At 41.8% G+C, this 16,928-nt stretch overlaps 2 protein-coding genes across 3 annotated transcripts in view; one reads left to right on the top strand and one right to left on the bottom strand.

Annotated features, from left to right (window-relative positions):
• SNORC (secondary ossification center associated regulator of chondrocyte maturation) overlaps positions 1-4,539 on the top strand; it is a 56,665-nt gene extending 52,126 nt beyond the window's left edge. For both annotated transcript variants that reach the window (XM_044289313.1, XM_044289312.1), the window contains exon 3: positions 4,430-4,539. In XM_044289313.1, the coding sequence (XP_044145248.1) occupies positions 4,430-4,539 (110 nt within the window). The remainder of the gene's footprint in view (positions 1-4,429) is intronic.
• Positions 4,540-4,617: 78 nt separating this feature from the next.
• LOC122935255 (ephexin-1-like) overlaps positions 4,618-16,928 on the bottom strand; it is a 55,749-nt gene continuing 43,438 nt past the window's right edge. The window contains exons 10-13 of the mRNA XM_044291017.1: positions 15,862-16,017; positions 15,339-15,418; positions 9,993-10,097; positions 4,618-5,717 (exon numbers count right to left, since the gene is read on the bottom strand). Of these exons, the coding sequence (XP_044146952.1) occupies positions 5,533-5,717; positions 9,993-10,097; positions 15,339-15,418; positions 15,862-16,017 (526 nt within the window). The 3' untranslated portion in view covers positions 4,618-5,532. The remainder of the gene's footprint in view (positions 5,718-9,992; positions 10,098-15,338; positions 15,419-15,861; positions 16,018-16,928) is intronic.

Genomic DNA, 16,928 nt, shown 5'->3' with positions numbered 1-16,928 from the left:
ATTTATTTTTAAAATGACTTTTTTTAAAATAATTGTCACTCTTCTACTTTTTCACCTCCCTCACATGGCAAGGGCAGGAAAGAGGCGCGGCCAGCAGCAAAGACAATTTTATCTTCATTACGCCAGTTTTCTGGTGCAAACTAAGCCAGAAAACCTTAAATTTCTGTTTAGGCGCGCAAACTGCCAGAGGATGCGCCTAATTTATGATGGAACCTCAGCCTCCTCATAAATTATGTGCATCCTCTGGTAGTGCAGGGGATACCAAGACCGACGCAGAAAGAACTGGTGTTGATAAATCTCTGAAACATAAAAAAATAATTCCTTCTTTGGCTTGCAGCCCAGCCCCATATTCTTCAATGTAGCTGCTTTACAATATCAGACAAAACCCATGGACAGCTGTGAACGCAGCCTTACCAACTCCATAAGATGGCCCTGACACTGCACATAAACACTTGGCTGATCCTTGGAGGAGTTGGGGGAGATCTAGCCGTCAGCTAATTGAGCTATGTAGGGTATATGGCCAGCACATTTTACATGCATCAAATTAATGCACAGTCCCTGGAATACAAAATATAATTTGTTAGGCTCTGTTCACATCAGTTCTAACCCCAAATAGCCATACTATTTCTCCTATTAAAGAAATGATGGAATACGTGACGCAGGCTCAACAAGCCCCCAATGCAGATAGACAGAGAGCTAGAATGGAAATGCAGACTTTATGCTAGCATGGAATGCTGGATGATTTCAGCTCTGAAGCCTACATTATTGTGATTGCAGGTCTGGGCTAAATACCAGTTATAATTCAGGATTAATAAGTGATGCAATTTGTTTTATATTTTACTCAACTTTTTATTTCGATTATATGAAACTATCAAATTTTATTTGATTGATCGGCTCTTTTCACCCTTTTTTTTCTACACATTTTTTACCATATGTTGTAAGTGAAATAGAATTCATCTCAAGTTCAGTTGCATTGCAAAAAAAAAAAAAAAATGCATAAGCACCATTGCTCTCCATCCAGACTTTCACCCTGCAGCACAATATCAGTGATGTATTTATGGCATATCTACAGTATGAGGAGCAGACAACCTGTGCATGTGAACAGAGGCCTATTAGGTAAGGGGGGCCACCGCCACCTGTCACAGCTTACCACTTGCTATTCGATTGCGTGTAAGGAAACGAGCTAATGAGTTTCATAGCTCACAAATACTGATTTATTGTGTAAAGAGACATACAGGGTGTGATTTGGGGCCCATTTACTGTTCTTGCATAGGGGCTCTCTGCTGTCTCTCTTCACCCTTGCGTGGTATGTACCACAAATGCCTGATAGATGTGGGTCCCACATTCTCCTTTCACATTAATGAAGAGGTGGCCACGTCCGCTGTCCCCCCCCCCCCCCCTGAAGTCTGTGGGAGTTACAGGTAGAGCCACACAAGCAGTACTTGGTTCTCTCAGTAAGGCTCCATTCACACATCCGCAATTCCATTCCGCATCTTGCGGAACGGAATTGCGGACCTATACATTTCTATGGGGCGGCGCGGATGTGTGAATGGACCCTAAAGGGGTATTCACACGACTGTATCCGATTCACAAAACATGGATATCGACCTTGTGCGTTCTGTATTTTGCAGATCAGCATGTCCTGCCCTATTGTTGTCCGCAAAATGGAAAAAATGGGACAGGTTTTATTTTTTTATTTTTTTTGCAGGGCCGTGGAACAGACATATGGATGCAGACACATTTTTTGTGGCCCCATTGAAATGAATGAGTCCACATCCGCAAAAAATGTGGATCAGATGCAGGCCAAAAATACAATTGTGTGAATGCCCTCTAATTCCCTTAGACATTTCTTTAGAGGAAGTTGCAAGTGTAGCCACCTCTCCATCATGAAGAGTGTAGGACCTGCACCTATATTGCCATACAGGTGAAACTCCAAAAATTTGAATATCAAGCAAAGTTCATTTATTTCAGTAATGCAACTTAAAAGGGAAAACTAACATATGAGATAGACTCATTACATGCAAAGCGAGATATTTCAAGCCTTTATTTGCTATAATTTGGATGATTATGGCTTACAGCTTATGAAACCCCAAAGTCACAATTTTGAGGTCCCCTTTTCTCAGGGGGTATGGATTAATTAACTGACTACAGTGTGACACTTTGAGCCTAGAATATATAACCTTTTCACAAAATTCAAATTTTAAGTTGCATTAATACAATTTGTTTTAATTTGCAAATACTGAAATAAATGGACTTTTGTACGATATTCTAATTTTTTGAGTTTCACCTGTACAGTTGATATACCATAAATGCTTGAGATGGGTTTACCCATTTCAAGTCATTCTCCTGGATTACTGTGTCGTTTTTCCATTTCAGTTGGCAGTGAAAAGAAGTTATACCCTCAGGCCCCAGCAAACATCACACATATCCATAGACTATCCTTATCATTTCTCAGTGTGCAAATGACAGGGTAACACTTTCAGTGCTGTATCAACTGAAGGCTGTTCCTTAATTCCAGGGATCACCTATGGTATTCATTTCCACATAGATCTATTTTGTGCCAAAGAGCATTCTGATCCATCTTCATTTCTGGAAATGACTCAAGGGACAAGGAAAGCTTTACCCCTTTTTTTTTTTTTTTACAAGACCTAGGAAGCACTTTCCCTTCCATTACAGGGGTATTCTGGTCATATAAAGTTATCCCCTATCCTAGGTATCAGGATAGAACATGACTATTTATAACCGGGGCCTTGTATCCCATGGAGCCCCCTATGGAGCAGCAGATAAGGGATGCACATGGCTGCTCCATTCATTAATATGGCTTGCAGTACCCAGCTATCTCCAGAACTCTTATAGAAATGAATAGAGTAGCCACCACATGCCTAAGTGGTCATTCCATTCATTTCACAAAGCTCCACTGGGTATGGGGCCCCCGTTCTCGTGATTGGTGGGGGTCCCAGCGGTAGAACCCACAGTGATCCAATATTTATCCTCTATCCGGTGGATAGAGTATAATTTTATATAACCAGAATACCCCTTTAAGTCTTCAGAGATGCATCAAAACCCAATAATGGAAAGGGACCCTGGACTTCTCATTTGTGCTATGGCAGCATTCGACTTGCAGCTCTGTTGGATTGGTGGTGTAGTAACCTTATATCAAAGAAAAATATGGTTAAAACTAGTGAGGAGCAGCAGGGGCAATATTCGAATTTGCAATATTTTGCGAATATTTGAGCTAACTACCTATCTAATGTAATTGAACAGTAAAGCACAGACAAAGACATTGCAGCCTTCTCATTGGCCCCCAAGCAAGAAGGAAGGTCCTGATGAAAAAAACAAACTTGAATATTCGAGAATACGAATATATAGCACTATATTCTAAATCTTCGCGAATTCTCGAAGTGGCGATATTCACGATTAAAATTAGCGATTTGAATATTCACGCCCAACACTAGTTAAAACTTTCCTCCTAATGGACAATCTATTTACCGTATATAGTGAACCCGCTTTTAGACGACCACCTTTCAATTCAGTGTAAAATCATCTTCTCTCACAGATAAATTCGTTCTACATTGTCTTGTGAAAGAGTTGGTCTTTTGGAGAGACTTTACTTTATTAAATTCTTAAGGCCCCTTTACACAGGCCGGTGATCTAGGCTATTATTGGGAAGGAGCATTCATAGGAGCACGCGTTCCCGATAATTTCCCTGTGTAAAGGTGCCTGCGATCACCTGTTGAGCGGGCAAACTTTATTTATCAGGTGAAAACATCACTGATGTGGGCACCAGAATCAACTCAACTTCCTGGGCAGCGGATCCTCCTGCGTAAACAGTGATCTACAATTGTTCTCTATGGGAACGAGCGATCACTCATACCCATACAGAGGAGATGATGGCCGTGCAGCTCTCACCTCCTCTGACGTCCAGGCAGTTATTAGGAATGAAATGTTCTTGATAATTGCCTGCTATGTCAGCCCATGTAAAGGGGTCTAGACAGGTTTGTAAGATCAGACTCCAATCCAATCAAAATAAAATAAGATCATTTGTGAAAGATGATACAGTTGCATCTAAACAGATTTGTAATTGTATCTAATTTAAAGGGTTTATATGAGATTAGAAAAACATGGCTGCTCTCAGTTCTATACAGCACCACCCTTGTATATGTGCTATGCCAGGGATGGCCAACCTGAGGCTCTTCAGCTGTTGCAAAACTACAGCTCCCAGCATGACCAGACAAGGGTAGCACTATTTCTGGAAGAAAATGGACATTTCTTTTAATCTCATTTAACTCCTTTAAATGATTCTGCTTGACAAATATAGCATGTTTGGTAGTTTATTGATATTTTCATTGTGGTAGAATGGGATAATAACATGTCATACATATAATAGGATTATTTCTCTGAATTACTTTTTTTCTCCTCCACTCCGCAGGTTCCCTGGGTCCTGGAGCCGTTGCTGCGATCGTCCTGGCAGCCCTACTTGGCACCTCTGTCCTCATTGCTCTGATTGTTATCACGCTCAGAAAGTTCTCTGCTTCTTAAAACCAATAAAGAATCACATTGTGTTTCTGCCCTTTATGGTCAAGTTAAAACTGAGCAAAAACACAAGCAAGTGAACTGCACATACTGTAGATCCCATTTCCTCCAATAAATGGCTTTAGCAGTGGCTTTGTGCTGGGATCCTAGGTTCATAGAACCCAAACATGTTATCCACGAGCCACGATATGGGATCTGCCCCACCCCCCTACCACCAAAATACCGCAAATATAAAACACAATGGAGAAATGCCCACACAAAGATAGAAACGTAATTAGGAAATAGAGGAAATACAGTTAAATAATACTGGAAAAAAAACATAACGAGGAGCATAAAAGTGTCAGCTGTGGGACTGGTATAATACAGGCTAAAAGTGGAGGAAATACCTGCACCCTGGACACAAAAGAAGATTGTTTCCTCACGTTGTGTGCCATGTAGATACATTTGAAACCTATACCTGTAATTGTATCCTCCTCCTTGTTCCTCAGACATAAGGAGACATTTGTATGTAGGTGTCGCACGGTTGAGACATTTTCTCAGACATAAAAGACGTCTTAGAAGACAATATCTATACAGTGACCCTCCCCCAATAAATCTTGTAGAAGGATGTATATGGCAGAAGAGAAGATTATTCAGACCATTTTTATTATTTGTCTGCAGTCCGCCTTGTTGAATAACAGCTCCCAGCGCAGGTTGATGGGAGTTGTAGTGCTGGTACCACAGTTTAGGATAGCCTGCCGTAATGTATTACTAATGACTAATATACAAGGTATAAACCCAATATATAATCTGTTCAGAACTATGTAGTGTGCGCGTCCATCTTTGCTTCCACACCTAAATCCGCTTTGTCCTAGTGTGTTAATGTATGGGTGCCTGTACAACAGTAACACACATTTGTAGATAATATACATATATTTATATAGAATATTTGCATCGCGTCACAGACACACTGCTTATTTCCCCGTCCCCCAGCATGCTGCCCCATGCCATCTCCAGGGGTCACTGCCGTGTTCTGCTTCCAATCTTCCGCCGGTCTTTGTTCTGGCTGCCGTCATCCGATTTGTGCACCCTCAAGCACTCCTTCAGGTTCTGTGTCCTGATGTTCTTGTTCAGTATTTCTTCTGTCACTGAGCTGGGGAACCAGCCCCTCTCTTGGTCGTGCAAACGTTCACCAAACTCCCAACCTGGGAAAGAGATGAAGAACTGTATTGTCATTCTGAATGTTATATGAGCAGGGCACGTACAGACTGTGACTGCGAGGTTCTGGCGGATTGTACAAACCTACCACATTAGACCTAAGCACTGGTTGCCCATAAACACCTAATGAAGAGACGCAATATATTCTACTGCGCTACTGTATATACCATGACCAGTTCCATTTACAGTCATTCATATATAAAGTGCCAAAATAAAAGGGCATCTGTCAGCAGATTTGTACCTATGACACATTCAGAATGCATGGGGATATGCCTGATCAGTTCTTTTCCGGTATAGAGCCCCTGTGACGGCACTCTATGCCAGAAAGAAAAACGCTAGTGTGAAAGTAGCCTTAGCTCTCTCTGCAACTGCCACATCCGCTGCACTTTTATTGATAGGGCCAGGCAGTGAAAATGTCATCACCCCTGCCGGCCCTGTGAATCAAAGTGCAGATGGCGCAGCAGTTGCAGAGAGAGCAGAGCCTCTAGGTGTAATGGCAACGCCCCTGTTGCTCCTAGAGGCTGATTTGCATGTAATAAACCTTCATTTCTCTCAGCAATGCGGGCACATATAAACATGGGAGAAACACAGATGCCTTCAGCTGCCAAGCGCACATGTAACAGTTCAGTGTCATAGGTACAAATCTACTGTCAGTCTATGTCCAGCTTCACAGCCAATTTTATTATTGTTCCAATACATGTAACATGAAGTAACTTTGCAAACAGACTTTATTAAAGGTCTATCCCTTTGTGAATACAGCTCCTATACAGGCCTAGTGGGTTCTTTGATCATGCAGTCATACTCCAATTTGTCCCCTAGTTCATGCTAACCTACCACATACATGACAATAAGAACTAGGCGCCAAGGACGTAACTACCACAGCGGAAGACCATGCGACTGCTATGAGGCCCAGGCAAGAGGGGGCCCAGTTGGAATCATCTCCTCTTCTACTGGGGGTGAAAACTTGGTCAGGACTCACCCTCTAAATGGACAACTTTTAGCAAATGAGGCAGTGGAAAAATGTCCCAAGGGTCATTGAAAAAGAGTTTAGGCAGAAACCCTTCTGTCCTGTGTGGTGGGCCAGGTTTGATGCTTGCTATGGGGCCCTTACTTCTCTATGTACACCACTGCTAGGCGCTATATGATTATAGAATCTGACCACAGAGAATTTGCTTGGAGTGTTATTACCATGGAAACAGATTGTCAAACTTGTTTTAATTTTTCATCTTGGATACATTGTAACAATACAAACAATTGGTTATGGGCTTCTAGACAATTAAATGCCCATAAGAATGGCAGAGAAGATAAAAAACAATGACATTTTAATTAAGAGAACTCCAAAATATTAGAATTACGGAAAAGAAAACTAATTGATAGTGTTATAGCTAGTGTGAGGTGTGGTGCATGACTACGGGAACGGTCTCTTTTGAATCCTTGTCATGCACACACCCAGGTTTATTTTGACTTAGTAAGTTCCATTAATAAGATTTGATTATTATTGGACTATGATAGTAAGAATACAAGAATCATCTGCCGGAACATTCCACTGCACGTGACTGACAGGAGAGTTACACAACCAGACCACAGAGAGGTGTAATGTTAACATGCAATTCTTCATGGAATTTCCATTACATTCTGAAATGAGCGTTTACTTATTTTATTAGCACAGGGTGAATATGGTTTGGCATGAGGCTCAACATGACATGGGACTGTGTTGTAAGACACAAGTGCTTCCAGGGGGTCTGAAACTAAACTTCATTGTGGATGATTAGAAATAACGAAGACGCAATCACCATGCTGCATGCTCAACTGGAGGAACTTGCTATTTGATCCAGAACTTGGGTACTGTACATAGCACCATATGGTGTAGAACGTGGAAGTGCGAGGATGGCTCGAGGCTCCGTCACAGCGCAGCCTTTTTCTAACTTGGCTTCAAGCTAAGTGAGTACATGGAGATATTCAACAACAGGCCCTTTGTGGAACGGCTCAATTTAATAAATAAAAGCTTTATAAATGTATCAGCACGATTCATATTGTTCTTTTGTTTCTTGCTTTTCTGCTAATGAATGAGAGAGACCATTATACTCACACAATACCTGAAATGTTACAATCTGCTCTTCTCCATATTAGTTTATTTTACTCAATATTTAATGCATTTTAGAAAAGTATTAAGCTCATGTGCAGTGAATAAAATAAAGCAGCAATGAACAGAACATTTGTGTAGCAGTTGTTCCCAGGGTAACTCAACGGCTTCAGTAGGCAATGCTTTAATGTGTATGGGGGCCTTTAAGTTAGGGCTACCTAGGGACTTTCCAGGTGACAGCTGCAGTCCACACGGACTACATGCAATTAAATATTCCTCCGAACGGCAGCTCTAAAAATCTCCATCAATCCTTAGATTAGTAAATTATTTTTGCATCTTATAAATGGAGATGATAAAACATTTAATCGGGAATATTTTCTGCCGCATGACTTTTTGTTTGAGTGTGCAGGGGAGCTTCATTTGGGTGGGCTGGCAGGGCATGTGTCTTGAGTGCTTGGTGCAAGGGGTTGCTGACATCCTTCTCTGCCTTTGCCAGGATATTTAGATGGATGGCTAAGCAGCAAACTGAATTTTTGCCCCAGATGAACGAAAGCCAAGTACCGTACATCATCCATAGTTGTTAATAGCTACCTGCTGTGTTGTGGTCTTCTATCTGTTGTCCTTAACAACTGACTTGGTTTTAAAACCAGCTTGTTTTTTCTTCTGGCCATCTGCAGTTTTTGTTTCATTTTTGTGGCTTCTGTGGTTGTTTTTTGCAAACAGTGTGTGGAACCACTAGCATTTTCTTCATTGCATTTTCCCCAATAAAGAAGGTGAATTGAATATGCTTGAAGAAAATGGCAAGTGGTATAGCATGCTGTTTTTTTTAAAAGAAACCAGAAAGATAAAACTAGCAACCTAATGAACAAATACGCCAGTGGCAAATTAAACTCTTGTGTGTCCTGTGTCTCATATTTCCCATAGTCCTTCAGCTAACATCTGCAGCTGGAGTTTTTACTGCAAAAAATGTACCAAAAATGCAGGTGCTGAAAACAAAAAAGTGCAGAAAAATGGCAGCAAAAAATTGTGTGTGAAACCACCCTTATGTGGTGTCTTGGATATAGCAACGCAACACCTTATTACAGCAATTATATTAATTTATTATGGGTATGATGCTATAGAAACCTGCTATAGGCAGGTTGGATGGCAGCAATTTAGCACTAGCCTAGTAATGTTCTGGGTGATGGATATGCTGGCTGTAAATCCTCACCGTGTAGCAGCATCTTTATTGCTGTTTGTAGCAGTTCACTCTGGTGTCCAGCGTCTTAAGACCTTACTTGAGGGTTAATGGTTGGTTGTTCTCTCTTGAGAATGCTCTTTTGGAGCAGGAGCTCAGTCTTGTGCTTCCTCTCCTTCCCCTGTCTCAGAAGGAACTTCCCCCTCTTGGCAGGAAGCAGGACCAGTCCACTCCTACCAATAGGGGAGGAACAGGGTGGTTAGCCCTGTTCCTTGCTAACCCTTGTAGTCCATGGAAAATACGGCCAAATTCAATAACATACATAATATTATAATTTAAAACTATTAACAATTGTAATACCCCCAGGTCTGTGGTACTACAAGTAGTTATAATAGTTCCCATTGTGTTACACACAGACTCATATTAGAATTTCCTGCTTAATTTATGTCATTGGACAAGTGATCCAAAAACTTCATCAATTCCTTCATAAAAATCGAATTCTTAATGTGCATCAGTTTAATTCTTGCTTTACAAGATTAGAAAACTACTTTCTTTTAGAAAGTGTCACTCCATTCACTTGATTGGGGGTCCCTGGTCTACAGCTAGAAAGGACAAACAGAAATGGGTGTGGAGAACTAATGCAAAAGAGGACTGAGGCGAATTCCTATACAATGAGCTGTGGACCTGCTCTCCTACCACGTTCCAGTCTGGCTGTCATCCTAATAGAGCCCTTCTAGAGACATATGGAAATGACTGCAAATTAATTGAAATCTCCTCTGCATCCTGGTGAATGGTTTATTTTTTATGCTCAGATAATAGTTGAGCAGATCAAACTTGTCACCGCGCTACAAATATTTAGCCTCAGACAGTCACTCAGAAAAGCCACCGAGCCTGCCAGCCTGACACCGGTATTCTGCTCCTGAAATGTGCCAGATTCTTATTAGGAATCTCATAAAGCAAATGTCCATGGGGAACCGAGCCTGTCACTAGTGGGACACATACCGTCATCTGTCTTGTCCAGAAGATTAAGAAGGTCTGCCAGATCAAGAGACAGCTCATCCGGCTCCTGGGCAATATAAGGGTGGACACACTGCACCTGCGGACAGTCTGGAGGAAGAGAAAATATAACTAAATTAGACCAGAAGAAAAGAAATGGCTTGAAACATATACTATTACAGTTAAAATAAAATGGAAGTATACATATTCTCATTTCATGGGGCTCACACACTGCAGATACTGTACAAACTAGAAAATAACAACCCACACAGATTGCCGGGGATTTCCCAGAAAATCTATTAGATCTCAGTGAAAATAATATCATGAATATAGATCTAAAATAACAATATGAAGCGGCGGACTGTAAGGGAACATGGGACATTGATGGCATCTCGCTAAGATATGCCATCATTGTCAAATAAGAGTGTGTCCCATGTCCGGCATTTCAGTAGCCCCTGCACTGATTTGAGCAGTGTGTATGAGCGCACTGACAGGGCGAGGAGTATTCAGTACTGTACCAAAGTTCCAGCATCAGTACCAGCTTCAGCCGGACAAAAAGCCGTGCTTGTAGGGCTTTTTTTCCGGAAAGCGGCTGGATCAACACCGGATCCCATTATAGTCCATATGGTTCAGAGGTGCACGGCTATACCAGAACCAGTAAACCCTGGCAGGCTCTTCCTGTGCCAGATAAGTATCAGCCCAAAGATTTCTCTTTTGCTCATTCACTTTGCATTTTGTTAATTGATAAAAATAAACTATTAAAAAGGGTTGTCTGGGCTCCTCAGGATAGGTTATCAATGTCAGATCGGCAGGGGTCCAACACCCGGCACCCCTGCTGATCAGCAGTATGACGGGAAGGCGCGCGCAGTGTGCATGTGCCATCTTCTGTGTCTCTTTCTGCTCGCAGATGCTTTGCCATAGACATATCAGCAGCGTGCAGAAAGGGAGACGGGAGGCGTACGCCTTCCCTTCATACAGCTGATCTGGTACCCCCGCCAATCCGAGGATAGGTCATCAATATTAAAAGCCCGGAGAACCCCCTTAACACTTCTATTTTTGAAAACATTCTTAGTTGGCAGAATTTTTTCTACCACCTAAAGGTTTTGCACAGTTCTGTATAAGTTTAGCAGGCATGTAATGGCTGCAGCTCCTCCGTATTGTAATATGGTAGACAAGAAAAGCAACCTCCTCTAAGAGCATGAGACTCTAAGAGCATTGCGAGCATTTATTATGTGCCCTTTTATCACTAGAAAGCAGGTAATGAGTCACATATTACAGAGGGGCTCCAACTGGCAGCACTGAGCAGGCTTCACTCAGACATCACATGCCATCGTCTGGGGTTGAAATCATCAGCTCTGATTTATCAAGATTGGTGTGTACTATGCCTGACTTGATAGGGCCCATGCTGGCGGAGGAGCAGGTCTCGTCATAAATGGATTGCCTCCTCTGGCAGTCCTGCATCAAACTGAAATCTAGTTTGGTTTGGAGCTGCCGTAGATTTCAGTCATTATTTATGACAGTGTTTGGCATTAACAATGATGAATGTGCCAGGGCCGATAGCCTCTCCCACACCCTGAGTAAAAATGCCAGTTGCAACTAAAAATTTCCCCCACTTGTTAACATTGAAAGCTTGTCTTCACCTCTTTGTATAAAACTAACCTTCAATTCCAACCTGTGATTGCATTTTTCTATGTTACTTTAAGGATGGCAGCTTTCCACTCTTTGGGGGAGATTCATCATGTAGTTTGCATCCCAAAAGTTGCAGATTTTTAAATACTTTTTAAATACGACTTTCGAAAAAATGGTAGCAAGTGGTGTTTTTTTTACGCCGCCCTCGCCACTTCTCTGAAAGGAGATGTGGAAGAGGTGGGAAGGGGTCGTGGCCAGCAGCTGCGACAAATTTATCTTCATTTACACTGGTTTTCTAGCACAAATGAAGCCAGAAATCTGCGGCCACCCCAAGGTCTTGTAGACTGCCGTCTAGGTGCGCGGACTGCCGGAGGATGTGCCCAGATCCGGTTGTTAAAATTACAGCCGGATCGTAGAACTGTTACCAGATAAGTCCCAATCCGGTGCTCTAGCGGCCGTGGCAGCGCAGCGGGAGATGAGTGCTGATAGTTTTACTCCTCAGGCTTTTTAAAAGTTGGGCGGTATGTGTGTGGTGTATATATGGTGTATGTGTACCATGTATATGGTGTATTTATGTGTATGTGTGTGGTGTATATATGGTGTATGTGTACCATGTATATGGTGTATTTATGTGTGTTGTGTATATATGGTGTATGTGTACCATGTATATGGTGTATTTATGTGTTTTGTGTATATATGGTGTATGTATATTTACACATGTGTCGTGATGCCGCGTGTCTGGCTTTGAGTAGGGAACCTGATGTTAAAATTTGAATCCCACCCCTGGATGCGCCTAATATTTGATAAAGCGTGCTCCTCATCATATACAACGCACATCCTCCTGCAGCGCGGGGATATCAAGACTGGTGCACAAAGTGTGGGTCCTAATAAATCCCCCCTTTATGTTAAGTATTATGTGTAATCAAGGTAGCTTTAAGGAAAAGCACTTGGAAATCTCGTGAATGTAATGTAAGGATAAGATTGCGTTCAAACCTGTGTTGTTATTTCCATTATTCAACTCCATGAACGGAGCACAGCAATAAAATAACAGCAGTGCTGGATCCGTCATAGGACAGACACCCATGGAGACAGACTATAATGGGATCCATCATTTTACTGGACAAAGTAGTGCTGCGTGCTGGATTCTTTTGGCCAGGATTTTTGACAGAATCTGAAATGAAGATTCCTAATGAAACCTTCAACGTAGATGTGAACAAATTCGAAGGGTCCTGCCACACATTCAGGATTTTTTTTTCCCGTTTTGAAACCAAAACCAGGCATAGATTAAAAAAGTTTAATGCATAATACATGTCAATACTTTCTCTCCCTTTATGATCCACTCCTGGTTTTGGCTTCAAAAACGGCATCAATAAAACGGCATGTGTGGCAGGACCCCTCGTCCACAACTTATTAAAATGGGACGCTGTCAATTTGGGCTTTATTTCTCCCAGATAAAAAAATGGGGGTCTTTGTTGTCCATAGCAACCAATCAGATTCCACCTTTCATTTTTCAGAGATTCTTGGATTGGTTGCTATAGACAATTAAAACCGTTTTCCTTTACACCAGTTTTAATAAATCTCTCCATTATCTGGAGGGCTTTACTATTTCATTCAGACGCTGAGACTGAATAACATACACGTTGTCCAGTCTGAAGCAACAAAATGATAAGACCGTTATCTTTATGGTTGGAGCCACCACTTTTGTAGTGTGAAGTACTATACATAATAATGGAGCACCGCATGACTAAGGAAATTCCCTGTGACACGCTTTCTACAACTGCTGCTACCATTTTGGGTTCTTACAGTATAGACTTTTAGTCCTCCTTACCAATAAGATGACTTTGGTGTAAAATGAAAATAGAATTCATGACGTAGTTAAAAGTGGAATGCTATAGCCTTCCTCTGGGTCCACTTGCAGGATAACAGGCCGAACTGGATGGACAGATGTCTTTTATAGCCTTATGTTACTATGTTACAGTCTGAGACCTGGTGGGTACAAGATACCTCAGACCAGTGTCCTCCACAATGACAATTCATTAACAACTTCTTGTATGTTAGGCTACTTTCACATCTGCGCTTTCCCTTTCCGCTATTGAGATCCGTCATGGGGGAGGGGGGGGGGGGGGGGGGGGGCTTCAGTTTTGTCATCACCATTCATTGTCAATGGGGACAAAACTGAAGTGAAGGGAACTGAGTTCACCAGAATGCATTCCGTTCCGTTTCATTGCGTTCCCATGACGCACACAAAAGCGCTAAAGCTGTGTTTCTGAATGTGTCCTAGGAAACTGATCCGTCATGACTCACAATATAAGTCAATGGTTACGGATCAGTTTTCTCTGACACAAAAGTAAACAGATCCGTCCTCCATTGACTTACAATGGTTTTAGAGACAGATCCGTCATGGCCATTTTAAAGATAATACAACCGGATCCGTTCATAACCGATGCCGCCGGTTGTATTATCATGACGGAAGCGTTTTTGCTGTTCCATGACAGATCCAGCAAAAACGCAGATGTGAAAGTAGCTTTACTTGTGAATCATTCCTTAAAACCTCTAGTGGTAATAGATTGGCTGGACCTTTGGAGACCATTATTGTGTCAGAACCTAGGTCCATCAAGGATCCCCTAGTATCCTGTCCCTGACCATCAATGCAAGTGGAACATCAAGATTTTCTTGACTAACCGGTCCAAAAGGATGTAGTCCAGCTTAACAAGGAACTAATGTATTTCTTCCAGATTACAGCTAAATAACAAGCATCTATCTTTCACTTATGTTAACAACCATTCTTACAATGCTACCACATTGTCTTTTGTGTAGGGTCTTCTTGCATATTAGTGTTTCTCAACTCCAGTGGTCGGGTACCCCATAGAGGCCATGATTTTATGATATCCCATAGAGAGAATACGTAAAGGGGTTCACGGCTCAGCTTTTAATGGCTGCAATGGGAATAAAAACAGTAAGTACTGGCCACGTTAGGAGGCGTTATGGTAATGGGAAAGCAGCTGCCGCTCCATAACTCCCATAGCAGTGAATGGGAGCCACGCAAACAGTGTAGCACAGCCATCTATGCTGTTCCCGTAATACCCAAGCAGAAGTGCTCACTTTTTGATGCAAATAAATCTTCACTTCATTGCCATAAACAATATATAGGCAGATGTGACGTGTTTCAGCTAAACAGCTTTTTCCTAACAAGCATGCGTTTGGAAATCTGTAATACCCAACTCTTGCCGTGCTAGTTCATATCTCGGCCATGAAAGGTCAAGATGGGAAAAACTTTTTAAGGAAATGCCTTATACACAAACAATAGTCACCTTGCAATACTGATGGAGGACGTTTGAATGGTTGAATGCTTGTTTTAGGGTATTATCACCTGAAACAAGTGCTAAATAATATTCCGAATAGCCTAGTCTTCAGAGGCATCCTATGTATGCAAACATAGTACATAAGGCCGAAAAAAGACATTTGTCCATCCAGTTCGGCCCGTTATCCTGCAAGTTGATCCAGGGGAAGGCAAAAAAAAAAACTGTGAGGTAGAAGCCAATTTTCCCCACTTTAGGGGAATAAAAAATTCCTTCCCGACTCCAATCAGGCAATAAGAATAACTCCCTGGATCAACGACCCCTCTCTAGTAGCTATAGCCTGTAATATTATTACACTCCAGAAATACATCCAGGCCCCAAAGAAGGCCCTTTTTCGTATCCTAATTTTTTATATATCACTTACCAAATACCCGGGCAGTGATGGAAACAAACTTTGTTCTTCGATTTGGAACTAGAGACGTCATCCAGCGCTTCATTTCACTTCTGAAAAATACATTTATATCCCGCTCACATTTGCAGAATAGAAGTCTCATGTTTTTGACAATAGCATAGCAGAAAACATGACCACCAATCACTTCATGTGAGTAATAATTAGTGTGGACAATCCTTACATCAGAACCTCTCTAGACACAAGCTCTATCTTCTGTTCCACAATTCCTGCTAATTCTTCATCTGACAAGAATAATCTCCGTATTTAAATTAATGTGACATTGCTCAATGATCTGACAATGTAAGGGCCTGAATATGGAAATGATGGAGTAGAACTGAAATCGACATTGTAGATCAACAATCATATTAAGGAGAATGTCTACACCAAGGTTGTCATCTGCCTACAGAGTTTGTGAATCACTGAATGGCAATAACTAGTGATAACTGAGGGCAAAGTGATCTGTGGTCATAAGAAATGCTACAAGCGATGTACTCACTGGGATGATGCCTTTAACATGTAGGAAAATTCCCTTTCATGTGCATTTTCCAGCAGTCTTAGGATGAAGACATTGGCCAGGGACTGTCCTTGGTCTTCCAGCTCCTCTACACGCAGGAGGCCACGTGCAGCAACATCAAACACTTGATACCGCTCCCTGAATGTAAAGACAATGTGTAAAATGGGGCATAGCAGTATATCGAGTTAGCATTACAATATATTATAATAAAACAAATACATATGCAGTCATACTGTGTCAATAGTATCTATGGGACTTTAATATCCAACAGTCTTCTGAAGAACATTAGTTAGAAACAGGCCAACTTGACCCAAAAAAGGCTACAATGACCCATGCCATTTTTCAGCATTTTTTTTTACCCAATGCCAATAGGTAATGCAACAGGGAAGAAAATTGTAAAGTAAAAGGAAACTTTTCCTTTCTTTTGTAGCCACTCCTACGTGGCTAAAAAATGCATCAAAGACTGCCACAAGAGCTGCATGTGAGATGTTTGCCTAACCCCAAGTTCAGACCTGAGCGTTTTACAGCGCGTTCCTACGCGCTGTAAAACGCTCAACAAGGAGAAACCAATGATTCCCTATGAGAATGGTTCTCACTTGGGCGTTTTACAGCGTGTACGATCGCGCTGTAAAATGCCCGACGCTCAAACAAGTTCTTGAGCTTTTTTTTGGGCGTTTTTCGCGCGTTCCCGCACATAGATATTCGGGAACGCGCGACAATGTGTGCACGCCTGTCTCTGTATGCGCGATTGTAAACGCCCGTACAATCGCGCATACAGAGCGCTCGTTTCAGAACGCTCAGGTATCTGTCTTTTGAAAAATCTGTGATGAATCTGCTGTAAATCCTCATGTTTTGTGGATTTGATGTAAATTTCACACTCTGCATTACAAAGAATGAACTAAATGTAAGGTGGAAATCCACAGTGTAACTTGAAATGCTGATTTCAAATCCACACAACATGTCGCGTTATGTGCGTATTCGTTGTGGACATCAGTTGCGGAAAATCTGCAGAATTTCCACCAGGTGCAGCTGTAACCTAGAGTGTAAAC

This window comes from Bufo gargarizans, chromosome 4, assembly GCF_014858855.1.
Source record: "Bufo gargarizans isolate SCDJY-AF-19 chromosome 4, ASM1485885v1, whole genome shotgun sequence".
NCBI lineage: Eukaryota > Metazoa > Chordata > Amphibia > Anura > Bufonidae > Bufo > Bufo gargarizans.
Note: the sequence above shows the minus strand (reverse complement) of the source record. Positions and strands in the feature narration are given on the sequence as shown.